This window comes from Notothenia rossii (assembly GCF_949606895.1).
Source record: "Notothenia rossii genome assembly, chromosome: 10".
Taxonomy (NCBI): Eukaryota; Metazoa; Chordata; class Actinopteri; order Perciformes; family Nototheniidae; genus Notothenia; species Notothenia rossii.
In genome coordinates, this window is record NC_136908.1 from 47,450,656 (window position 1) to 47,476,812 (window position 26,157).

Sequence of the window (26,157 nt, forward strand, 5' to 3'; positions counted from 1 at the left end):
GTTTGAGGGGTTTTTTTACCAGGAGAAACGTCCAGAAAGGAAGAAAGGTAAAAATCATTGTTCTATGTATATTATTGGAAATACTTTGATGTAAGGATAATCAGCCCAGACATTATTCCCTGCGTACAGTAGGATTCGCTTTCTGGTGCTCCAACGGCTTTAAGTTATGTTTTTATATTTTATTTATTAGCCGCTGCATATACCCTATTTTAATTATTTATCACTTTTTATACCCTTCAAAAAAAAAGAAAGAATGATCCCATAATAACTGCGGTGTCCATGACAGCTATTAACGTCCCACTGACCTTATTTCTCTTCACCATTCGAATGACGTGTGCACATTGTCAATTGTTTCCCATGCAAGTGGTTCAAGTTTTCCATTACAGTAACTCTCTGCTGCAGCTGGTTAGTGGATACTTATGTAAAGCCTAACGGGGGGTAGAGGATCTAAAGAGTTAGGGTTAGGGTCCAGCCTCAGGCAACTTTTAATTGAAGCACAGAGTTATGTAACAATTGGGGTCATAACATTTAACAGTCCTACTGCGGTTTTCAATCTGAGGAACATCTTATAGCTTCAAGTTGTTGATTTTGGTTTCTTATCAGGAAAATGTAAGTAAACCAATACTAGCTTTAGCACACACTTGACCAAATGGTGCACTTTTTAGGATTTAGGGCCATATTTTTTCAGGACTGAGGGTCGTTCTGTGTCATTGCGGTTGATCCAGAGGCAGCTTTGTCGGGAGGGGGGGGGGGAACTGGCCGGAATTGTCTGGTAATTGAATGCCGGTTTGAATCACATGGATGACTGAACTTAACATTGTGATGGAGCAAGTTCATGTTGACCAATCAAAAACCCTATGACCACCCATATACACACAGCCAACACATACTGTAGCCACATTTCATTTTATTGTTTACTATTAGACGATTGAAACCCTCAGGATTATTATTTTTTTTCCCCTACAAAAAAGGAAACATGAGATGCATTCACTGACCTGGCAAACTGAACATGAATTGTTCAGTTACATTTATACAATTCATAGAAATCATAATGCAAACTTTCTTTGTAAAATGCATAATACTGATCATATTGATTCCAGAGTAGATGATTGTTGAAATTGAACATACATTAAACCAATCAGTATCATATCATTTTAGTTGATAAGTCAATATACTTAATTTTTTTACAAAACATCCGACTGTTTTCGGTAGTGACCACAGTATTTTGTTCTCAAGGTCGTATCATATTCCCTCAGCCTTAATGCTTAATCTTAACTCATAACATGCCTTATGTTGAAGTGTGAATGTTTGAAGTACTGACCCAGAATCAGCACTTTAGTAACAGGCTGAAATAGAGGGGAATGAGGCTAGAATGCATGATCTGTTTGGTATTTTGAGCAAAACTCTTCATAATAGGGGTGTAACGGTTCAAAAAATTTGTTTAGGTACGTACCTTGGTTTTTAGGTCACGGTTCGGTACGTTTTCGGTACAGCAGAAAACATGATCACAAAACATAACATATTTTTTAGTTTTTTTTTATTATAATTAATCTGTGAATAATGTATTCACTCAAATAAATACAAAATATAATAAAAGAAACATTAAGGTGCAGCATTTCGATGAACAGAAATAATCTGTACTTGAACTGTAGTGCCTAAGCAGCCTGCTTGACATTAGGCCGCTTGTCATTGTATTTTCATGTTTTTTTTTAAGAAAAATTAACTTGCCCACATTGCTTGCCAAAAGGGCAGATCTGCTGGCACTAACAATGGTCTCCTGCTGTGGAGAACACCCTCTCGCTAGGGACAGAGGTTGCAGATAAAGCCAGGTAGCACTTTGCCAACATGGCAACATAAGGATATTGGCGTTTGCAATAGCTTTGGCTCGGTCTGAACCTTTTGCGAGTGTTCGAGGCTTAAATGCTAGCGGGAGTGGGTTTGCACTTCAGTCTTTTTTCTTTTGATACCGGTGATATTCACGTTCGGGTGATGCCTTTTCAAATGAGTGTGCAAGTTTGATGTATTGCCAGCCGCATAACCAATTTTAGTTGAACAATGCCGACAAACAGCTTTGGTTCGGTCCACATGTCTTTGTCCGTCACCCTTGTACGTAACTGTGAAACCAAAATGTTCCCAAACCCGGAGACTTCAATGATGCTGGAGGATTTTCGGGCTCGACTTTATCTGCGTTTGTCAGTTCCTCAAATGACTGACTATAATTTGAACGCACTCCCTGTGACCAGCTATCATAGTATGCCTCTCATCAATTAAATGACTTGGTCGCTCTATGACGCGTTAAACCCAATGTGAGCAAATTACACTGAAAGCTGCGATGCATCACCTCAGATTACTTCCAAAAAATTGTTTTTTACGTTTAACGTTATATTCGTTCGGTACACTTCGGTACACCACATTTACCGAACCGAAGGGCCCATACCGAATAATTTTGGTAAGAATACGTATACCGTTACACCCCTACTTCAATTACATGATTTTTATATATCTGACACCTATAATATATGCCTAACAATAGTATAAAAAGAGACCTTTAAAGTAACACACTGCTTTTCAGACTATAAAACACATTTAATTCAAAATGATGGGATTTAGCCTGCTTACCATTCCATTTTGTCACTACCGAAACGATCATGTCAATTACCGAAACCTAACCATACTGTATGTCTCGGTAGTGACTGTTTCGGTAGTGACGATTCTAGCTAAAATTGAGCATAACTAAAGAATGCTAGCACGTACATGGCTAGCATACACGTCTCTGAAGAGGTTTACACACATAAAAACCTAATACTTTGCATAAAACCCAGAAAAGGTTTACTTAATTGAAGATAATATGTGTTCGGTAGTGAAGGTTACACGCCGATTTTCAGATTTTGGAACAGATCTATATCAAAAGTATGGGATATAGCTAATTGCCATTAGCATGAGGGGCAGTTTGTTTGCCCCTGTTCTGCTTGAAAGCAAGTACCTGCCTCCTGCAAACTGTTAAAACAAACGCTTCAACTTGTACCATTTTTTAATCTGTATTTTGAATATGGATCTTAAGTTGGCGTGACGTCGAAGTCGTGCAACTCTGCTGTACTCGTCTGTAGTTCCTTTATAGCATAACGTTATCATTTTGCTTCTGGCAATTCGATTTATGATTAAAAAATTACAAAAGTAGGGTAGACATGTGGAGATTATCCGCTGAACAAAACGTGCATTTATCAAACATGTTCGTTTTCCCACAGACCTTATTTCGAGCTATTTTCCAATATCCTATGGAGAAATCCCAATGCTTTTTTGTCGAAGGGAACCATGTGCAGCTTACTTCCGGTAAATACGTCATCCCTGCACCACTCTATTAAGATTAAAAACTGTAGGATGTAATAGTTTAGTCATAAATAAAACTTCAGGTTAAAACTCAAATGTCCAAGATGGATGTTTTTAAAGGGGAAGTACATCATTTTTACACATCAAAGTCTGAACCAGAGAGAGCTCCATGAGGTAAGATGATTTACCTCTTGACTTTAAAATTACTCAAAAGACATGCCTGTTTGCTACCCTGGCTCCTAGATGGTGGAATGAGCTCCGGACTGCAGAAACTCTGCATATCTTCTGACGCAAACTGAAAACGCATCTGTTTGGACTGTACCTTGGCAATTAAGTTATTGCTGAAAAAAAGAAAGCACTTGTTGAGTTAATGTAGGCCTTGATGCACCAGCACTTACTATGGTATGATCTTGCTTGAAGTGAATATATTTGCACTTTTTGTTGTTGTTCGGAGTTTGATTATTTTTGGTTTGTGCACCCATTGTAAGATGCTTTGGATAAAAGCGTCAGCTAAATGTTATGTAATGTAATGTAAAATCATCTGTAAGAATTAAGTGAGCTAATCAGAACTGATGACCTATACACAGTCATCAGCTACAGGTCTGTTTATCAATGACCATCAAACCATGGGTTCCATCTCCCTCTTCTCTCTGTTCTCCTTGTGCTCCTCCACAGGCCTGTTTGGTGGTGGCTGTGCCTTGAAGATAGCTTTTTTACAAAGCGTGAGAATGGGCTTGTCTGGCCGAGCCTGACGCAGATCACTGGATGGAGTAGTCATGGTATTGGGATTCTGATTTACAGCAAGGACAATGCAATTAATATACAGTCAAGCTCTCACCACATAATCAAAGTTAAGATCTGAGATTAAAAGATAATACATTATTACTGAAATCGGCCAACAACTACTGTCACTCACCTTCCACTGTGAGATCAAAATGAATGCTGGGATGCTTATCAGTGGAGTTAAGACAAGTATCGTGCCCAATATGCCCCAATGTGGACCGATTTTAAAACTATACACGAAGACTTCTTTTTTTTTACTCAAGTCATACATCATTGTGGCCTAGGGGAGAAGAAGAGATCAAGTTAATGCTGAATTGTAAATCAATTGTTGCAGTGTGTTTTGCAGTGCAAGAAAAGAAAGAAGTGTGACCAATAGAAAGAAGTGGAAAGAAAGCTATTTGTAATTTCAGGAAGCACATTCTTTGCATCAAATGTTATGTGTTTTTGTGATTTATTTAGCCTAAACATACAAGAACACTGTTTTAATGATCAATAAGAATAACTACGAGGGCTGTACAAAGATATTTTACTGATCATTCTGTGAGGTGTGTTAATTAAATTAAATACGTTAAACACTCAGCAAAGATAGAAAGCAAGGAGAGAGAGGAAGAGGAAAGGCAAAAATCTGTTTTCAGAAGTAATATCAGGTACAAAACAATGAGTACATATGCAAACATGACAGGAAATACACATTAAAGTAGATGAATGAAGTATAGGAGACAAGTGTGAGTATCTCACCCAACAGATGAGCGGCGTGATGAACATCCAGCAGTACTTCAGCAAGGGGAATGGTTTGTATCCGATCATGTCCTCAATGTTGTCATAGAAACGGTCCGCACCTGGACAGAAAATGTAAGCCAACTAAAAGGATCAAACTGGTTTCATATTTGAAACAAAAACACATCGGGTCAATAAATAATAAACCCAGAGAAATGGCTTCATCTTTGTGAAATCCTGAGGCATCTTTCCCTAAACCCGTCCATACTTGATTGACTAGTATTGTACGATTTTTTTTAAAGAAATATTTCCATTTAATGCAACGTAACCACTCTACTCCACTACAATAACTTTATATTCAAATTCTTGTACTTGATAGTTACTTTGCAGATGGAGATCTTGCACACAAAACTTTAAGTCAGTTCATTAAATGTATTGCATTCTGATAGACTAAACTACCCAATATTATAGAAAGTAGTTGAAATGAACTCCACCTTGAGAAATGACAACATGAAAGGACCACCTTGATAGTAATACATCAACAATTATTATAACGCAGATGCTATTTACACCCTTGTGACTATAGTGATCAAATGCTATTTGCACCCGGGTTTATGTAACCACTTATTGGCTATTTACAGCCGGGTGTATATAGCATTGCAGAAACACATGCACCCAGGTATCCATAGTAGACATTGCTATTTACAGCTGGGCATACATTTGTTTATGTTTTAAATCCATATGTGTTTTTGGAATTGTATTTGTCTTTGATTACTAGTAGTACATACAAGCAGAAGAGAAAACTACAGAAACAGGAGCGGTGCATGTAACAACATCCAGAGATTGATTTTTGGGAATGCAGAACAGCAGAATCATTTGTCAAAATGATGCGGGAAAGCAGACACAGCTCAAAAAAATGACACAATAATCCACCCGTGAAACTACCTTCACGTATACAGTGAAGGAGAGAGTAGACTCATTTAGATTTTCATAACACATACTCACTCAGAAGAGTAAAATTAATGGCTAAACAACTCAATGTAGGGATGAGGAAGTAGTTGCAGAAAGAAGAAATCACTCTGCATTGGTTTGTGGCAGAAATAAATAAATTGTTTTGTTTAGAGCAGCGGTGGGCAACCTCGTATACGGCCCGCGAGACCATTTGGCACGGCCCTCGAGGTGATTTATAAACACACGCAAAAAAGAAAAAAATGAAAGAAATCTAGACCGCAAAAAAATGAAACAAGCGAGTGCCTGTTTTTCCTGGCCAAGGTCAGGGTCTTTGAACACAACACGGACCTAACGTGTCATCACGTGGTAATTATGTCTCGTCTGACAGAGGTGTTGTGCTGACGGAGAGCACCACAACACCGCTCCGGCACTTCCAAAAATGGCAGTAGCCTACCCATAAGGAGCCGTACACATTCCGCAGTTGTTGCGTGGCTGTGTCTTTAGTTGAAAGCCCAGTGGCGATCTGTTAATCTGTCATACTGATCATACAGTCAATAACTTAGTCGTTATTAGCATCTGGTTAGTTAGCTATGCTAACGAATATAAGAAGCTTTTTCTACAAACACTGAGGTAAAGGCACACCTTTATATAATCATTATAGTTATTATAAAAAAATAAGATAATAAAGTAAACTGGTATAAAATACTATATGACAGTAAAATAAAGTTGTTATTAATAAACAGAATACAGTTTGAAAGAGGAGTGATTTGTAAAATATCCATAAAGAAAATAAATCTGCTTACAGTTCTGTTTCATATGGGTGTTGAGAGATGTATCCATAGATCTCCTAATGTTGCTCTCAAAGTGCACCAGATTGATGCATTTAACTTCAACATTTAAAAAAAATCTTCCCGGGGGAGCATGCCCCCCGGACCCCCATAGAGGAGGTTAGGTCCTCCCCCACTTAAATCATGTCCACATGGATCTTGTGTCCATATCTTTCTGTTTTGGTGGTCATGTCACAACCGTGCACGTGCATGGATGCGCGAGTCATGGTAAGATATCTGGATTAAGAGGTTGCTTTTCCTTTGCACAGCATGAAAGAAAGGCAAATGAATGTGCTTGTGATTTTAGTTTTTTTAAGTAGAGGTCAATAATTTGTACGGCCCCTCGGAGGATGTTGAAAAAGAAATTGAAATGGCCCTTGAGAAGGAAAAGGTTCCCCACCCCTGGTTTAGAGAATGCAATACAGATGCTCTGAGAGATGAGATGTACAGCATTATGAGAACAGAGGAACTCCACCACGTGTTGTAATTTAGCCAGTAATGAAGGTGTGGGAGGCAGAGAGAGCTCAGAGGATTTATCCAAAATGATGAGTAATTTTCAGCAGGATAGATAACCATTGAAAAACGTCATTAAATATTCTAAATGTCTATACTGTATTTAAAGAATAGGATTAGCAGAAAGCCACTCGATGTTGTTTCAGTCCAGTAATGGCGTACTTTTGGTTTAAGAAAATACCCACAAACAAACACTACGTTTTCTGAGTTTGTTCATTTGACAGTGTCCTCCATACATGAGTTGCTAATAGGCCAAGAAATGACAAAAGAAACCATTGAAGTTGTTTCTTTGTGTTATATCAATGGGTTTTGCTGAAAAAACTGAAATACAAGAAAACAAGAACACAGCTCTCCTTCCTGTGAGGTTTCTAAGGAACATTGTGACTAAATCCGGCTGACCCTCCCACCCTGGACACAAACTGTTCACCCCCCCCCCCCCCCCCCCCCCCCCCCCTCTGGCAGAGGCTCCATCAGGACCAAAACCTCTTGCCACCTGAACAGTTTCTTCCCCTCCGCTACCGGCCTCTTAAAAAAGGCCCGGCCCCCCCACTGACACTTTACCTAAGTCACAACGCAGACTTTATACGCATTACATTAATGCACACAATGTTTAAATATTGCTTACTGCACATATTTTATATTCTATAATTTATTGCATTCTATTTGTATGTAAATTACTGCCTATTTTATTGCTATCTTACTGTATTTGTATTACAGTGTTCTTAATATAGTTCGCTATCTGTGCACTGTACTTTTTAAAATCTTTGTTTTTATTTTTATGTATGCACCAATACATAAAGTCAAATTCTTCAGACGCGTGAACCTACCTGGCAATAAACCCGATTCTGATTCTGAATCTGAATCTGATTCTAAACGTAAACTGTTTTAATTGTGACCCTCTCAGCCTTATTGTAAACCCATGAATGTAATTAAAGTCAAATACAAAGGCTTAGCTGCCAATATAAATGGTTCAAGTTATGGGCCTAAACTCTTGAATATGTCCTTAATGTTTATATACTTTTTTATCTTCTCCAAAAAGGTCATTTGTGACGCATTCATATGGCGTCGCATATGAGTTCCGTAATGGAAAATATATCCTGTGAACACAACCTCAAGTCAGAACAACTATTTGAAAAATCAGCGTGTTGTTAGGACATTGATCAACAAAATAGAACACATGTTCCCACAAAATAAAACAAATGTAGCAGGTCGGGGGACAAAACTAAAGAAATATCCATTAAAGGAGTGGCTAACACCTGAGAGCTGGAGGAAGGTAATCAAGACCATAGGTCACACCTGAGAGCTGAGGAGGAGGAAGGAGATCTCACTCAACTGCAGACAGAGAACAGGAATGGAAGCTATTGAACCCAGTTGGATTCTTCTGGACTCTTTCTGAACCACCAGGCGGTTTTTTGAAGATCACTGAACCCCGGGGCTGGTGGGGTAAACACATTCACCTTCAACACCACAAATGAACTTAACTTGTTAACATAGGTTCAGGAGCATGGCCACGCCTAAAACCCCGTCTCTAACCACGGCCACCCCTATTTATATCCGGCCAAACTTCCGGCCACTGCTTGTCTCCATTCTTTCAAAGACAGACAGGGAGACCTTGATTGACGCTGCGCGTCGTCACGGTTCAAACAAGCTTAAACGCTACTACTAGAACGATTTAAATCACCATGGATCCCGAACTGCTGATCAACCCGCCGGAGTCAGGCGAAGATCTCTTCGACATCGGCTATCCGCCATCCACGGCTCAGCAGTCGGATCAAAGCCAAGCATCCGAACAGAGCCGCTCGGCAATCAGTGTCCCACACACCAGCCACCACTTCTAATCAAGCTCCCCCAACGAAATACCTCCAACTCCAGATAGGTCCCAGGCTTCGTCTATTCCGCCAGCGAGGGCAAACAATTGGGGCCACAAGAGGCACAGCCAGCTCCAATCTCCCCGCCACCAGCAGCCTGCCTCATTCGCAGCCCCCGGCCACTCGCCACGGCGTACTCGAGACGCCTCTCGGACCGAGCCGCGTTCCGAAACGGAGCCCGAACCGGAGCCCGAACTCAGGAAGTGGACGGTCATTCAGCTCCAACGTTTCTCCTTGCTACACCAGCTACACTCTAGCCACAGCAACACCACCTCAACACAACCAGCCTCCTCAGTTTATCGCCCTTCTCCCGTGTCCCCCGTCTTGCGCCAGCAGATTCTCCTCTGTAACTACGTACACTTAGATCAGCTACTACAGCCATCAATCATCAACACTAGCCAGCCCAGGGAAGGTCTGAGGTCTAAGGACTTAACCCCTGCAGAGTTCGCCCTAGCTTTTTCCCTTTAACGCAACGTCATCTGCTCAGTCTATCCCACACGCAGAACCGAGTTAGACGATTACCTCTTCATAGAGCTCGACATGGCCTTACGCTTCGGAGGTTCAGGTTTCAACCCCTACCACGTCCACTTCGCTAGCCAAGCCGCCAGCCACATTAAACAGTTTAACTAGGGAACATACTGGGAAGCTCTGGACTCTGAGCTTTACTTCCGCATCTTCGCAGCACGCGCATCCCTTTATTGCCAATTATGCGGAGCCCCTTCCCACCCGGCCTCAGCATGCTCAGTCAGCACCCCACCTCCTGAACCACCCCGCTCACTCCCTTTTCCATCAAGAGGCAACGCCTCAGCCTTCAACCGCCTATCACCCGCCGCACCCCCACCTCCCATCATTCCTAGGCCCGCAAACAAACGTTCATCAGCCAACGCCCCCGTTTCAAAGGGTGTCGACAGACCCGGAAGGCCAATCCTCAACCAGGGAGGCAGGATGGTGTGTAACAACTTCAATGACCTAGGCTGCTCTCTCTCTAGCTGCCGCCTAATGCACATCTACTCTTTCTGCGGCGGCCCTCACACCAGGAGCACCTGCCAGCACAACCCAACCACACCAGCAGATTGACTAGCACGGCACCTCAGCACACCCGTCAATGTAAACCAGGGGTGGGGAACCTTTTCCTTCTCAAGGGCCATTTCAATTTTTTCAACATCCTCCGAGGGCCGTACAAATTATTGACCTCTGCTTATAAAAACCAAAATCACAGCACATTCATTTGGCCTTTCTTTCATGCTGTGCAAAGAAAAAGCAACCTCTTAATCCAGATGTCTTACCATGACTCGCACATTCATGCACGTGCACGGTTGTGACATGACCACCAAAACAGAAAGATATGGACACAAGATGTGAGCAAATGTATTTAGTTTCCTATCCATGTGGACATGATTTAAGTGGGGGAGGACCTAACCTCCTCTACGGGGGTCCGGGGGGCATGCTCCCCAGGGAAGATTTTTTTTAAATGTTGAAGTTAAATGCATCAATCTGGTGCACTTTGAGAGCAACATTAGGAGATCTATGGATACATCTCTCAACACCCATATGAAACAGAACTGTAAGCAGATTTATTTTTCTTTATGGATATTTTACAAATCACTCCCCTTTCAAACTGTATTCTTGTTTATTAATAACAACTTTTGTTTTACTGTCATATAGTATTTTATACCAGTTTACTTTATTATCTTATTTTTTTATAATAACTATAATGATTATATAAAGGTGTGCCTTTACCTCAGTGGTTGTAGAAAAAGCTTCTTATATTCGTTAGCATAGCTAACTAACCAGATGCTAATAACAACTAAGTTATTGACTGTATGATCGGTATGACAGATGAACAGATCGCCACTGGGCTTTCAACTAAAGACACAGCCACGCAACAACTGCGGCATGTGTACGGCTCCTTATGGGTAGGCTACTGCCATTTCTGGAAGTGCCGGAGCGGTGTTCTGGTGCTCTCCGTCAGCACAACACCTCTGTCAGACGAGACATAATTACCACGTGATGACACGTTAGGTCCGTGTTGTGTTCAAGGACCCTGACCTTGGCCAGGAAAAACAGGCACTCGCTTGTTTCATTTTTTTGCGGTCTAGATTTCTTTCATTTTTTTCTTTTTTGCGTGTGTTTATAAATCACCTCGAGGGCTGTGCCAAATGGTCTCGCGGGCCGTATACGGCCCGGGGGCCGGAGGTTCCCCACCCCTGATGTAAACGAACTAGCTACCGCCTTAGAAAATCATCCAGATAGACAGTTTGTTTACTTTCTCACCAATGGCTTCACCCACGGTTTCTAACCGACATAGAGATACTGCTTGACACATCTCACATCTGCCACAACCAATCCGCTTTAACAGAACACCTTACCGGCCAAACAAGTCAAAGAAGGATTCACGATAGGCCGATTCGATAATCCCCCCTTTCCAGTGTTCCGCATTTCCGGGAAAAAGAAGCTCATAATAGACTTGTCTTCTCCACACGGCTCAGCCATCCCGAGAATTAACAGCGTCATCCCAAGCCCAGACTTTTCGATGCAATACGCACACATCGACCATGCCATCACCCTCATCCGCTCAGCAGGCCGCGGAGCATGGCTTTCTAAAGCAGACATCACCAGTGCATTCAAAATCTTGCCTATCCACCCAGACTTCTGGCGTTTGTACGAGTGTACTGGAAGGGAGCTTATTACTTCTCAGTACCCCTCACATTCGGCTGCAGAAGCAGTCCCAACATCTTTGATTCCCCCCTCTATGCTGGATCTTGACAAACAATCACAGACTCCCCTACAGTACGTGCTCCATCTTCTTGACGACTTTCTCATCTTCACTCCACCATCTTCACCCCCCCGCCATGGGCTGAACACACTCATACAAACATTTTCAGACCTTGGCATCCCTCTGTCTGAAGAGAAAAACTCAGGGCCTAGAACCTCCATTGAGTTTCTAGGCATCAACCTGGACTCAATGTCTTTCCAGGCTTCTCTATCCTCAGAGAAAGTACAGCGCATCACTCTTCTCTTGTCAAACTACTTACAGGCAGACAGATGCACGAAACGGCAGCTGTTAGCCCTCCTCGGCCACCTAAATTACGCCATCCGCATAATACCACAAGCAAAACCCTTATTGTCCAACCTGCTGATCAGAGCGGGGTCAGTTCCCTCCGTCCACGATCGATTAGTTCTCGACGATGCATGCAAAATGGAAATGCATCTTTGGCAGGATTTCTTGTCCTCGTGGAACGGCATCTCCTTCTTCTATGACAACTTCATCACCAAACCCGAGGATATTCAACTCTTCACAGACGCAGCTCCCTCCATAGGCTTCGGCGGATACTATGCAGGGAGATGGTTCTCATCCACCAGGTCCCCAGAGCTCACAGCTCTCAATTCACAGATGCTCTCTCCTTTATCCACGCTTCACAAATTGTATCGCATCATCATAGCCGCCATTCTTTGGGGGCATGAATGGACTAGAAAAGCCATACTCATCCACACAGATAACAGTGCAGTTGTAGAGATCCTTAACAAAGGCTGATCTCATGTTGTCTCTCAAAAGCTTTGGACAAGGTTCAACACTGGCTGAACAACATTTGCTTACAGTTAAACGTAAAAAAAAATACAGTATGCATGATGTTCAGTAAACGACCAGTCAAAATCGAAGGATACAATATGTTTTTAAGCGGTGCAGAAATAGAACTAGTCTCCCAGTTCAAGTATCTTGGAGTCATATTGGACTCAAACTTGACTTTTAAGAAACATATTAAGGAAGGATCAAATACCATTAAATTCAACTTGCAAAATGTTAAACGAATTAGACCTTTCTTAACTGTCAATGCTGCAAAGTCATAAATCTTGAATTGAATACTGTTTTACAAACTGGTCGTTTGCTTTTGCCACAAACCTTAAACCAATAGAACAGCTGTTCAAGAGAGCTATCAAGGTGTTTTACAGAAAGCCTTATTTATACCACCACCATCCTTGAAAAACACAATTTCTTAAGTTTTGACAATTTTAAGTCTTTTAAAAGTATGTGCTTTATTTATAAATGTTTACATGGACTGGACTCGACCAGAGTCGGATCTCCATCCCATACCAGTCCCACCGTTTTCAGCAACCACATTCAATTAAACCCACAACTGGAACTACTCTCTCACGCTTCACGGGAAGCCATCCTCAACAGCCTTGCCCCAAGCACCTTGTCAGCCCATCTTACCGGCTGGAATTGCTTTAAGGCATATCAAGGCACATACCAGCTACCATTCCACACTCTGGACGTCATATCTATCTGTAATTTCCTTACCCACGCTCATTCCATGCGTAAATGCCGGACCTCCACCATTCAGACCTACTTGGCCAGAATCAATTTCTTCATAAAAATAGCCAGTGGCCAACAATGTCCTTCCACATCCCATAGCCACGTCACAATGCTGATCAAAGGCTTGCGTAAGCAGGAACCCTCCCTCACAGCCAAACGACTGCCACTCACTTCCGTCCTTCTCAGCCTCTGCATCCGTCCCCTACGCTCAGGATACTTATCACCGATGGTCGACCTTACCCTCGAATGCATGTTGCTGTTGACATTCTTCGGCTTCCTGCGATGCTCCAAATTCGCACCTACTTCATCCGCCTACAATCCTCACCATCACCCTATCCGACATATCCTTCCACACAAACGACTCTCTTATATTCACATTCCGAAGGAGTAAAACAGATCAGCTGGGAATTTCTTTCCCCATCTACATCTTTCGCCTGAACTCTTATCTCAGCCCATACGAGCCACTAACAAAATACCTCAGCACAAGGTACGCTGCCCACGCAACGCCTCAACACCCACTCTTTCTCACAGAAACAGGGAAAATGGCCACACGTTTCTGGTTCCAGAAACACTTTCACAACGTCCTGCATATTTCGGGGATATTCTCAGAACACTATTCGAGCCATTCCTTCCGCATTGGCGCAGCATCCACAGCAGCGAGACTGGGCATCTCTGATCAAACCATCCAGGTCCTGGGCCGCTGGTCATCCCAAGATTACCACACCTACATCTGCAACAATCTTAACGATCTCAGACAGGCACACGCTCAACTCAGTTACATTTATTCTGACTCTTTTGGGGGCCCGTAATCAGCCCAAGCAGATCATGCCTGAGGAAACCCCCACTCTGAGTCTCCCACTGCACGGACCACAGCACGTCCTCCCAGCACAGAACATCCCTTCACCCCCCTCATATCATTCATGTGTTACTTCTGCAATAAACCTACAAACATCACACTGTTTTGGCGTGGTTCCTGCTAGTGAAATGAAGTTAACTTGTTAACATAGGTTCAGGAGCATGGCCACGCCTAAAGGACAATACAAGCTTCTCACACAAAATAATTTACACTCGATCATCATGGTTTTAGATAGATGATTCCTCTTTGATTCAAGTAATTAATTTACGTTTGTTATTTAAATCGCCTCTTTTTGGGTTTACGTTTTTTGGTAATGGGGCTGTGTTGTGATTTGTTTGTTTTGTGATACAATGATTCTGATTTTGATCCAAATACAGACATTTTACTTTGCAAATTGATGTATTATTTGATTTGTGTTTGTACCTTCCGTAGCTATGTCAACGGGCTATCCCTCCATCTGTTTATTTAAATGTAAATGTCTTATTTTTTGACAGATAAATATATAAAATACTCTTCTGTCTTGTGCCCACATCTAATTCAATACTTAAGGAAGAAAACCTACGCTACGCAATGATGGGGAAAGATTTCAATATGAATCTGTGTGCTTAGCAGCTGGGGGATATTGTTACAGATTCTCAGAAACTATGCACCAATAGCCTAAGAGGAGTGTATCTGCAGCATAATGTGGTGCATATGCAAAGCAATGGGGGGGGAATACGATTATGGGAACCTTATTCCAAATATTCAAGAACAAAAATGAACACAGGATCCATTCATCTTTTCAATCTCATCAAAATGTCCTGTTTTCTTTTGTCGGTAGATCTCTTTTAAATATAATTTAGATTACAAACTATACCGTGGATATCAAAAGCTGGTTTCTTACAGATAAGATTTTACAGATACAGTCAGTTAATTACACAGATGAAACAAATGCTGCTGTCAGAATCGCATGAGCTCAAGAAATGTAATGAAGGTACCTAAAAGCTAAATTCATCAGATATCTAGTTCTTCAGAAATGATTTTAAACATTGCAGCAGTAGTTCAATGCTGCATACCAGTGCATGATACAAAGCAATGTGCAGTGATGGCCAATGGCATGACTTACCATATACCCAGGAAATGACAATGCACTCAAAGCAGGCAATAAAGAGGAGACTGATTCCACTGGGGCCGTAGATGTCAATCAGCTGGAAGACGAACATCCCTCCCTGAAACATGAGCATGAATATAATTACTGCCTGAGAGTAGTCTGCATCCGACCACCTGTCACATTGCAGTTTACACAGAGTGTCGTCATTTTATCTTAGTGTTTATAATGCATTTTTTTTAAATCAGCATATGAATTATTGGGTAATGGCTAAACATGTGTCCTTCAAAGTGACGTTTGACCACCAAAATCAAATCAGTACTTACTTACAGCCAAGAAATTATCCAATTAGCACCAAATGTAATCGCAAATGTAAAGGTTGTTGGTTATGGACATTTAAAAAGAATCACCTTATATCAGTGCTTAAGGAAAAATGAAGGGATAGTGAACGTTATAACAAGTCTTTTTATGAATAATTCAGAAGCAAATGTCATGACATATCTATCCAATAGCTGTCTCTCTAGCTAATACTGGACCAATTAAAAAAAATAGTTATACAGTAGCTATAGTCATATAGACACAAAGATATGGACAACTATCATCCAGATTAAGAAAAAAAGTGTCCCTTGAACATACAAATAAAGATCACACAGTACTGCGAGTGCTAATCTATGTCTATGCTGTTATTGGATAATTAGTATCCTCTATTTCCTTATTTCATGAAGCATGTCCTCACCTCAGTAAGGCATGGCAGCCCCAGCAGGAAGCAGACGACAGCGATGACCAGGACCAGGATCTCCCTGTGGCCGCGCCTCCTCAGCTGACCTGGGAACATGTCTGTGAGGCCTGTGGCCAGGCTCTCCACACACACAAACTGTGAGGAGGGGAACACATTAGCTAATTTCATAGATAGGAAACACTGCATACAGTATGATAAATGACATACAATACCTGTGAGTCCAGGCCCAGGAAGAGGATCATGAGGAAGAAGAGCACAGCCCAGAAGGACGAGCCAGGCAGCAACGACAGAGCCTTTGGATAAGCGATGAAGATCAGACCAGGACCTGGAGAAAGTACATAAAGGATTCTATCAACACATCAGAGTGTTAGGGATTTAGAGTCTTCTAACATAGCCGTTCCCAACCTAAATCTGTCATGAAAGGTTATAGCCTAATAATGACAAAAAATAAACATTTTTCAAATGACCCTTTGAGGTGTCCCAAAACTCAGGCTGGAGAATTAATGTTTAACACATTTAATAATAGCTGCAGTTTAATATATGCCATTTTATTGCGTGTTGCTTTCCTAAAAAGAAGGAGGTCATACAACAGAACTGTGTCTGGACGTTATATGCCATCTTGTGGGCATTGGTGGTTGTTGTCACTGCAAACACTGAATCCATAATGTGAGAAAGTAAATGGGCAACTACTTTCACCCCTGATAATTTAAGTTTTATAATCCACAATGTCAAACATTTGTAGTACAAAACTATTGGCAACAATATATACTTATACAAAAGTAAAAGTATCATTGTGCAGATTGGTCGATTTCAGAATAACATATGATATGTTTTATAATGATTGATCATTAAAGTGTTATCAAAGCTGGTAAAGATGCAGCTAGTTTGAATGACTTTGTATTCTGCAGGGTAGCTTGTGAATTTACTCCAGGTGGAACTAAAGTCTGATTTAAGACTTGATTATATTTCACATCATTAATCAACATCTGTAAACTAACTAAGGTACTAAAGTAATGTAGTGGAGTAAAAGTACACAATTTACCTCTGAACTGTAGTGGGGTAGAAGTGCAAAGTAGAAAACTGTTGATATACTCAAGTAAAGTACAATTGAATTGTACAGTACTTCAGTTACTGTAGTTAGTTACACCACTGTTATTTGGTATGTTTTCAATGTTGGTTGGAAATAACAAATAATAATTTTGAAGTTGTCAAAAACAGTAATTGGAAGATTAATTGATTTAGAAATAATAAATAATTGCAGAAGCAGTTTTGAGATCATTCAATACAGAGATGCTGTTGGAGAAATACTGTTTTCTCCACTCTTTGGGTTTGTTTTAATGCACTGATATCATGTGCGGCTCTGAACTATGTACGACCTTGCCTCTTTATGATAGGAGCAGGCCGGGCATTTCAGGTTGTTGACCTTTATGAGGAGACAGGCACATACTTGTTGTCTCCTACATTATCTCACAACTTCTGGAAGTCCGGAAGTCGCAGATGACCCATCGCAGATGACCGATCGCAGATGACCCGACTTTCCGACACCCGTGGCTGATATTCCGACACCCGCGGCTGTGATTTACGACTTTGTTGTTATCTATCTCCGTATTTTGGGACATATAAGCCTGATGTTTTTTGCTGCTCCGTTGAGCAACATACCCCATGTGTGTGACTTAACCCATATCCTTTGTATGTGATTTAACTCTGCTCCTTCTTGCAAGAATAAACTAGAACCTGATTATTGATTCTCAACCTGGTGTCGAGTGATATTTTCCTAACAGATGCGAATGAAGTCATATTAGGAGGAAATTGCTAAAGAATGAAGGAATGAACTCACCGCTACTTGCCACCTCTTCTATGGACAGGCCCTTCTCATAAGCCATGTAGCCCAGAACGGAGAACACAGCAAAACCAGCAAAGATACTGGTGGCACTGTTCAGCAGACACAATGCCAAGCAGTCCCTGCAACACAACAGATGTGTGAGGAGTACTGAGATCACAATGTAACTCAAGTAAAAGTACTCATTTTCCAGTATGGCCCATATCAGATTACATAGTAAATGTTTATATATAATATTAATAATAATATACGTATTATTAATGCATTAATGTCAATGTTGCACTTGGTAAAGGCGGGGACTATTTAAATTAATTGATATACTGCTGGGTATTTAATGATTGATATTCTGTATTATAAATCCCCAAAACTACATTTGTAAAAAATAAATAATGTAGTGGAATAAAAAGTAAAAAAGTAGTAAAGTAAAAGTATAAATTAGCATAACATTGAAACACTCAAGTACAAGTACCTACAAGTTCTACTCAGGCACAGTACTTGAGTAAATGCACTTAAACCACTGCATACCAAGAAGAAAAAACTGCACTGTCAAAGAGGAGGAGAAACCCCTTCTCGGTTAGGAGACCCCCGGTTTAGGGCAGCATTAAGACCCACAATCCCTAACCCCCTTTTGAATCTTAATTATGCCAATTTTAATAATCCAAAAAACTGAGCATAGCCAGAGTCAAACACAAATATCACAGCTGTGATATAACAATAGCAGCAAAGCACACGTCATATTTCAGCATCAATCAAGGCCAAATCAACCACAGTTACCAAGAAACTACAGCTTATCTTATCCATGGTTTCTACTTCCCATGACATTGGGAATTCAAATTATCAACTGCTGTCAGCCTTTTCCAAGGAAGGGTGTTCTTACCTTACTCTAAGACTAAGCAGATACCTTCAGAGACCAGGAATTGGGTCGAGATGTACAAAGTACAAACCGGTTTTATTGGGTTTTTACAAAAATAAAGGATTACCAGATCCCAAAAATTAAATACAAAGTTTAAGTCAAGGTCCAAACATTTAAAACAGCCTAAAGCTCCAAAAACGGTCCTAAGAACCCCCCAAAAAACGTCCGTTTCTCTTCACACATAATCTTTTATAACCTTTTCCGTCTTTGTGTAAGAGGGAGGTTGCATAGTTTCAGCTTTTACTAATGAACAATTACAAATCTAAAATCTAAATTAAACAAATGAAGATTAAACAATATATATGAAAGCAGAATACATTGACAATGTCATATGCTTCCAGACGTTAGAGCTCAAATCATAATGGAAGTACACAGTTCACTCTCTTCCTGTGCACAATGTACTTCTGAAGTTGTAACTGTCCTCAATGTGTCAAAAACCACAAGGCCTTCATTCCCAATGTAAAAACAGTCAGTGTGAGGATGTGCTGTGTGTGCTCTGTGTGTGTGTGCTCTGTGTGTGTGTGTGTGTGTGTGTGTGTGTGTGTGTGTGTGTGTGTGTGTGTGTGTGTGTGTGTGTGTGTGTGTGTGTGTGTGTGTGTGTGTGTGTGTGTGTGTGTGTGTGTGTGTGTGTGTGTGTGTACGCTGACCTGTAGCAGTTGTTGTTGTATTTGTTGTAGCTCCCCAGAGAGGTGAGGACTCCCTGACACACGGCGTAGGAGAAGAACACCTGAGTCCCTGCATCCAGCCACACCTACAGAGGAAGAGATTTAAGAGACAACTCAGACGGACCTGGGATATTGTTAAAATAACCTGACACATAGCTCACCATAAACTACTTTCCTAACAAGATAAAAATGGACCTTTATTAATCCCTGTAGGGAAATTCAGGTTTCATATCAGCAACATAATAAGAAAGGAACACAGATGTGGAATATACCCAGGCATAATAAGATTAAAAGTTAAAAAAAATGAAAACAAACATGTATTGACATATATCCAGAAATGTGAGCACGATTCTGCAACATCCTTTTTTTGTTACTGCATTCACAAGTTGCAGCATGTTTGTGTCCGTTTCGGCTGTACTCGTTCTGACAGCATATGGTTAACATTAGAGGCACAACACTGCTGTGTGCCTGGCCTTGTGAAAGATAGAGCTGGCACGGCTCCAAACATTCATCAGGCCCTTACTCAGGCCCCATGGTGGTCCTGACTTATTCCCAGCCTCAGGAAAGAAGTGGATGCTTCAGCCTGTGACAAAGGATCTTCACTTGTGACTGGACAAAGAAGAAACTGTTGCATGTGCTTTATTTCAAAATCCTTTTGCTCTGGATATACGCACGCACACACATAATAGAAACATAAAAGGAGCCCAGATGTAGGACAGGACTCTGTTACGATTTCCTCTGTGGTGCATACAAAATCCCATGAAAGCTGAAGGGAGACTCATTAGAATCAGATGTTTTTTGGGAGCGTCTGGCAATGCTTTGCTCTGCTTTTTGACCCAAAAGTGAAATTTCTCACGGTTTCTACTTATGCTTCTTTACACAATTACAAGCTGAGATACCCACAATTGTTAAGAGGTCTATGAGAAGATGTTCTTCCAACAGCAGCCACAGCCTCTTGCAGGAAAATGGTGTGCATGAAGCACGGAGATCCACATGCCAGCAGAAGAAAAGGGAGGGAGGGGTTGTCTGAGCCTCTGGTGACCCTATGGTGATTAACTTTGACCCCTGAAATCTTGCTGTGAAGTGTCAAGAGGAAGAAGCAGGGGGGGGGGGAGGGTGTGACAGTGACAGTCTTTTTTTTGTGGGAGAAATGGTGCTTTTCTTATATGCTTGTTGCTGGTAAATACAGAGGCTGTCAATGTGCAAGAAGTATTTTCCAAGTATTATTCAATCAAAATGTTTTAAATGTTCCCCACAGATGTGCAGATGTATCAGTATACTAAAGAGGAGAGCTTTTTTTTTTAAACAAACTTCTCACTGAAAATAAATCATAGTTTTTTTTTCTTGTTAAGCCTCTGTCTTGAGAACGGAAACAAGATTCAAGCCAAATAGAAAGGGGGGGTGTTAGAGGGAAAACAACAGGAAACCATCCATCTTGTTAGAAAACAGTAATCTAAAAGATAGTGCCGTATTGAGAAATAAAAAGACAGATGATGCTCTGTTCGGTTGTAAACCCAACCGTGCAATTGTACTAACGCATCGTTCTGCAAGCCTTTACTTCAGTAAATACAGAATGTCTGTAGTGTGCATCGAGTTTGTCATGTATTACAAATGATATCTTGATTAATGAGTTCTTACATCTGGATCACTGATCCTTCTGAAGTCTGGGTAGAGGTAATATACCAGTCCCTCCCACGCTCCTGGGAGTGTCACTCCACGGAAGAAGAGGATCAAGAGCATCAGGTAGGGGAAAGTAGCTGTGAGGTACACTACCTGCAAACAAAAGCTAGGTTAGGATGTGATGTGCAAACCTAAACACTTTAAATTAAGTCTCCATTAAGTTAAACTGTTGTAAAGAATACTAAAGACTCTCAAAATGGAAAGGCTGAACTCATGATTGAGCAAAACAAATGGAGGACGGCTAAAATGCTAACACGTCTTGCCGAGAATGTTAAAAGAGAAATAAAGTATAGCATACAAATCTGTAGTCCATAAGAAAGCTAGATTTAATTTGTGTGATCAATTATGTTAAATATTTGTATAAAATAAATATGAGCACTGCTTCCTGGGAATCTCTGGAGCATAGGTAAACAATCTTAATGAATTAAAATGACAACAGTATAAAGAGAGGCAATTACAAAGTGCTAATTTGCACATAGAATGGCTATTGCTTCAAACATTGTGGGCATACATTTTGTTATTGAATTATAAAATAAAATGTGCATACACTAATTATTCAAGATCAATATCAATTACCAAAAAAAGGGAGATACTTGTATGTATGCAGCTGAATATCAGGGACAGTACTGCACATGTACTGTATGCTAAAGAAGTACTCGCCTTTCCTGTGATCTTGATTCCCTGAAAGATGCAAAAGTAAACCATAACCCAGGCAAGGAGGAGACACAAAGCCAGGTCCCAGTTTAGCTTTCCCAGGGACCCATCATTTGACAGCCTTAACACACGGTGCCTGGGGGGAGGAGATCCGACACATAAACACATACAACCACTTCCTCTGCAAATGACATGCAGAATGATCGACGTACGTATCCGGAAGGCAAACAAACACCATTTGTTTCTTCTTCCAAAAGCTGTTTTCCATTGGATGTAAACACAACCCGCTACGAATGCTTCATGCAACACATACTTTTGTGTCTACAACGGTGAGAATACATTCAAAAGAGAGAACATCTGCATCATAAATACAGATGTCAATTGGTCTATTTTGGAGAGCTTCAGAACAGATTATAAAAATTGCAGCGGAAAAAGCACACATTTTTCTCATCTCGCAGCAGAGTGATTTCCCAATGTCTTCCCTCACAACATATCATAAGATTATCATGTGAGCAGCAGCCAATTGTTCTAAATATCTGAAAAGGAAAAAAAAGGGATGTTTGTTAATCCTCATGTTGAATAAGCACCCTGACACAAAAGATTGCCTCTTGGTATCTGTGAGGCATTAAGGTCTATTATGAGGTGTGTTCAAGGACAATACCATCAAATATTTCCTGTTTAAAGAAGTTACAGTAAGTGTGTGAATGAGTGTGTTTCTCACATCCAGAACTCCTCCTCCGGTGACATTCCCAAAGTCATGTTATCGAAGGTGGCATTTCTAAAAACAACAACAGAGGCAGGTAAATTGAAATAAAAAAAATATTCTAAGCAATGCTTGCAGTTTTAATTTTCTGAACACTTTCACTCACTTTCAACCATCTTCAAGGGGGGTTGCCATTATTTGTTTTGTTATAATATACATTTGAAAGATGTTATTTCCTTCAGGCAGAGCCAAGCTGTACAGTCGTTATGCTAGGCTAAGCTAACTGCTACTGGCTATGTGTTTCATATTTACCCTTTGAGTGGTTTTGAACTTCTCATCTAATTCATTTTTTGTTTTTTCTATTTGACAGCCCACTTCCAACAACTTTCACACACACAATAATTCATCAGTAATTATTGTGTTTACGTTTCACCCTCACGCTGTCCAAAGGGAGCAATCATAAGTTATTTATAGTCATTTTAATCACAGAAACAGATGTTAGGCCTCCAGCTCTGAACACATGAAGGCGAGGGTGTGTCAAACTGCTATATCTATGAAAGCCAAGAATAATCCCATGTTTTCCAATCATCCTTATCAATACCGTCTAAATGATTGCAGCAAGTGTCTCAGAAACATTTTGATAGTTCACTCATGTACTGTACAGCTTGACAATGCAGCTTACGTCCATGATCCAAAGTAGTCTGGTGTGCTGATGTTGTACAGGAACGACCAGTTGGAGCCAGCTTGAAACAATTCGCGGTTGGCAAAGCCGCTTTCGTGATCGTGACAATTCTCTAAGAAAGTAAAGAAAAAGAGATTAAGGCGAGACGGATGTTGCGTGCCAAAAAATCATAAAAACTTGAAGGAGAATGCATGTTGTGCTTCGTCTGAAAGAAAGCAATAAGCACACAGACAATCAAATACAGACGTGTTTAAACAAGCCAGTGTAGATGTGTCACAAAGCGTGGCTCACCAGTGTTCCACCAGTTGTTACATGTGGACCAGGGCAAAGGGCTCTTGAAGGAGCTGTACAGGTAGAAGATAGCCCAGGCCAACACCACGATGTAGTAGATGTTCAGATAGAGCACTATCACTCCGGATGCAATCCCCACCCCTGCAGGAAACAGTATATAACATTAAATAAATCTGCACAATTGCCGCAATTTATGTATTGCCTATATGGTTATTTGTAAGCAACATTGGATGATTGTAATAAAGATACTACAGGCTTTCGTCATCTCTCGCCTAGATTACTGCAACTCCCTCCTGGCTGGTCTAACTGCATGTGCCATCCGACCTCTGCAGCTCATCCAGAATGCAGCGGCTCGTTTGGTCTTCAACCTTCCTAAATTCTCCCACACCACGCCGCTCCTCCGCTCTCTTCACTGGCTTCCGGTAACTGCTAGAATCCACTACAAGACACTGGTACTTGCGTACCATGCTGCGAATGGATCTGGCCCTTCCTACATCCAGGACATGGTTAAACCATACACCCCCAGCATGTGCACTCCACTCTGCATCAGCCAAACAGCTCGCTGCACCCGCACTGCGAGGGGGACCCAAGTTCCCATCAGCAAAAACACGTTGGTTTGCTATCCTGGCTCCAAAATGGTGGAATGAGCTCCCCATTGACATAAGGACAGCAGAAAGCTTACACATCTTCTGGCGCAGACTGAAAACTCATCTCTTTCGACTCCACTTCGAGCAACATAATTACTAACAAAGCACTTATATACTAATAAAGGACTGGCTTATCTAAAGCCAGTTGAGTAGCACTTGAAATGGTTTGGCTCTTTGAAACCTGATGTACTTATATGATTCTGTTTTCTTCAAGTTTGTACTTTGTTGGTCGAACACACTTATTGTAAGTCGCTTTGGATAAAAGCGTCAGCTAAATGCAATGTAATGTAATGTAATGTAATACTGAGAAAACAAGCTTGAACAAAGCTTGCACTGTTATTAATAGTTGATCAATCTTTGACGTCCTTGTTTCCGCTAAGAAACATTGAAAGTATTACATGGAAAACATGCATTTTATACAAGGTTTGTCTTGTGTTTACCCTGGAACATGGGGCTTATCTTCCTCCAGGCGGTCACCCCACTCTCACTGGTGTACTGGCCCAAAGCAGTCTCCAGGAAAAACAAAGGGATGCCACAGAAGAAGAGGAACACAAAGTAAGGGATGAAGAAGACGCCTGCAAATATATAGATGAAGAAGAGTCGTATTTGATGTAAGGATCCACAAATATTGGCATGCTGCACACACATATAAACACATGTGGGATGAAAGGGCCGATTCTTAATTAAATACATCTTTGCTGGATTTACACAATCTTCCATTCTACTTGGAAAATAACCCCTCTACAGATTCATGAACCATAACCAAAGTAAACAATTGTTTTCGGATTCAGAATACATGTATCCGTCCCAAAGAAGGGAAATTTACATTGTTACAGCAAAAGTGAAATTAAGAGGCATGCATAAAATATTAAAGATAAAAATACAATTAACAAAAACACACATGCAGGGACAACACAACGTAATAGTAACAGTATTTAAACTGATAATGAGTGTAGCTAGTATAAAGTAGTGTGATAAGTATAAATGCGATATTTGAAATGTGTTTTGACTTTGAGGACAACAATGGAAATGAAATTAAACTGTGTTGGTTTTCCTGGGTGTACATGCACATGTGGACACACAAACACATCCTCAGCCCACATCTGTAAATCCACCTTAGCATCTGGACCATACATCCAAACCAGGTTCCTCACCTCCTCCATTTTTGTAGCACAAATAGGGGAAACGCCAAACATTCCCGAGGCCAATGATTTCTCCAGCCATGGAGAGCAGAAACTCCGTCTTGTTGGCCCATTTCTCCCTGGGCTTACCCTCTTCCACATGAGCGCCTTTTTCCGGCCCCGACACTGGAGCAGGGGCCCCTCTGGCAATTTTCTCAGTCATGGTCTCTCAGTCTATTGTATGCATAATAAACACAAGTGAAATGCAACCATGTCTGTGAGGTTCTCTCCAGCTCTTGTGCATGGGAACAAGATAAAAGGCACTTTATTAACAGTTTTATTAAATTATCCTTCTTTGTTTGAGTCTATGCCAAAAACATGAAACTCCCAAACGACTTACTGCTATAGACCTCTAAGAAATAACTCACTGAACATCTGTCAAGTTTGCAAAAAAAAAACATGAAAACATAATTAAACATGTTTAGCTTCTTGGGAAATATTTAAATGTGTAACTCACCAGTGAGCTGCAGCGAGCGCTTCAATACAACCTGACACAGAACATTAAGAAAAAGCTTTCTTCTGAAAAAGGGCGTGTCCTGGGCTGTACCCTCTCACGTAATGTACTCCCCTCTATGGTGCGCTTTGAGCACAAAAGGAATGTATGGATACATCTCTCAAACCTCAGATGAAAGGTAGCTGTATACTTTTCAATAATCCAAACATCTTTAGAATATGATCACAACCAATAAAAAATCCTTTAAACTTCTTTAATCTTATCTTATGTTACCTAGTTAGCATTCTTTCTTTTTATTTATGCATATAACTAATCAGTCCCCTTTTAAATATATATTTTTTTTACTGTCCTATAGTACACATTGGAATGATTTCTTACTTTATTTTTTACATCAATATTAAATAGATAAAGGTGTGTTCTTTCTCGCTCTCTCTCGCTCTCTCTCTTTACTCTGTCTTGCTCGC

At 40.9% G+C, this 26,157-nt stretch overlaps 1 protein-coding gene and 1 long non-coding RNA gene across 2 annotated transcripts; one reads left to right on the plus strand and one right to left on the minus strand.

The window, feature by feature from the left end:
- On the plus strand, nt 1–17,687 carry LOC307022256. The gene is made up of 3 exons (XR_013803342.1): nt 1–47; nt 15,970–16,120; nt 16,208–17,687. It is a non-coding gene; the product is annotated as an uncharacterized lncRNA (long non-coding RNA).
- Nucleotides 3,314–25,940, minus strand: LOC307022253 (sodium- and chloride-dependent betaine transporter-like). Its single transcript, XM_079654950.1, has 16 exons — nt 25,697–25,940; nt 25,213–25,413; nt 24,499–24,633; nt 23,412–23,552; nt 23,121–23,232; nt 22,457–22,513; nt 21,742–21,871; nt 21,040–21,174; nt 19,384–19,487; nt 17,821–17,945; nt 16,196–16,308; nt 15,981–16,118; nt 15,263–15,365; nt 4,849–4,949; nt 4,244–4,390; nt 3,314–4,117 (listed from the first exon to the last, which is right to left on the minus strand). Exons 2-16 carry the CDS (start codon nt 25,400–25,402, stop codon nt 3,947–3,949), a joined length of 1,902 nt encoding a protein of 633 aa, XP_079511076.1. The 5' UTR covers nt 25,403–25,413; nt 25,697–25,940; the 3' UTR covers nt 3,314–3,946.
- Nucleotides 25,941–26,157: the final 217 nt, after the last annotated feature.

Coding starts and splice junctions, on each gene's coding strand:
- LOC307022253 (XM_079654950.1), bottom strand. CDS start 25,402: ATGACTGAGAAAATTGCCAGAGGGGCCCCTGCTCCAGTGTCGGGGCCG. Junction 16,119..16,195: donor TCCTGGGCCTGGACTCACAG/GTATTGTATGTC, acceptor CCCTCCTCACAG/TTTGTGTGTGTGGAGAGCCT. Junction 4,118..4,243: donor TTTTGATCTCACAGTGGAAG/GTGAGTGACAGT, acceptor GCTGTAAATCAG/AATCCCAATACCATGACTAC.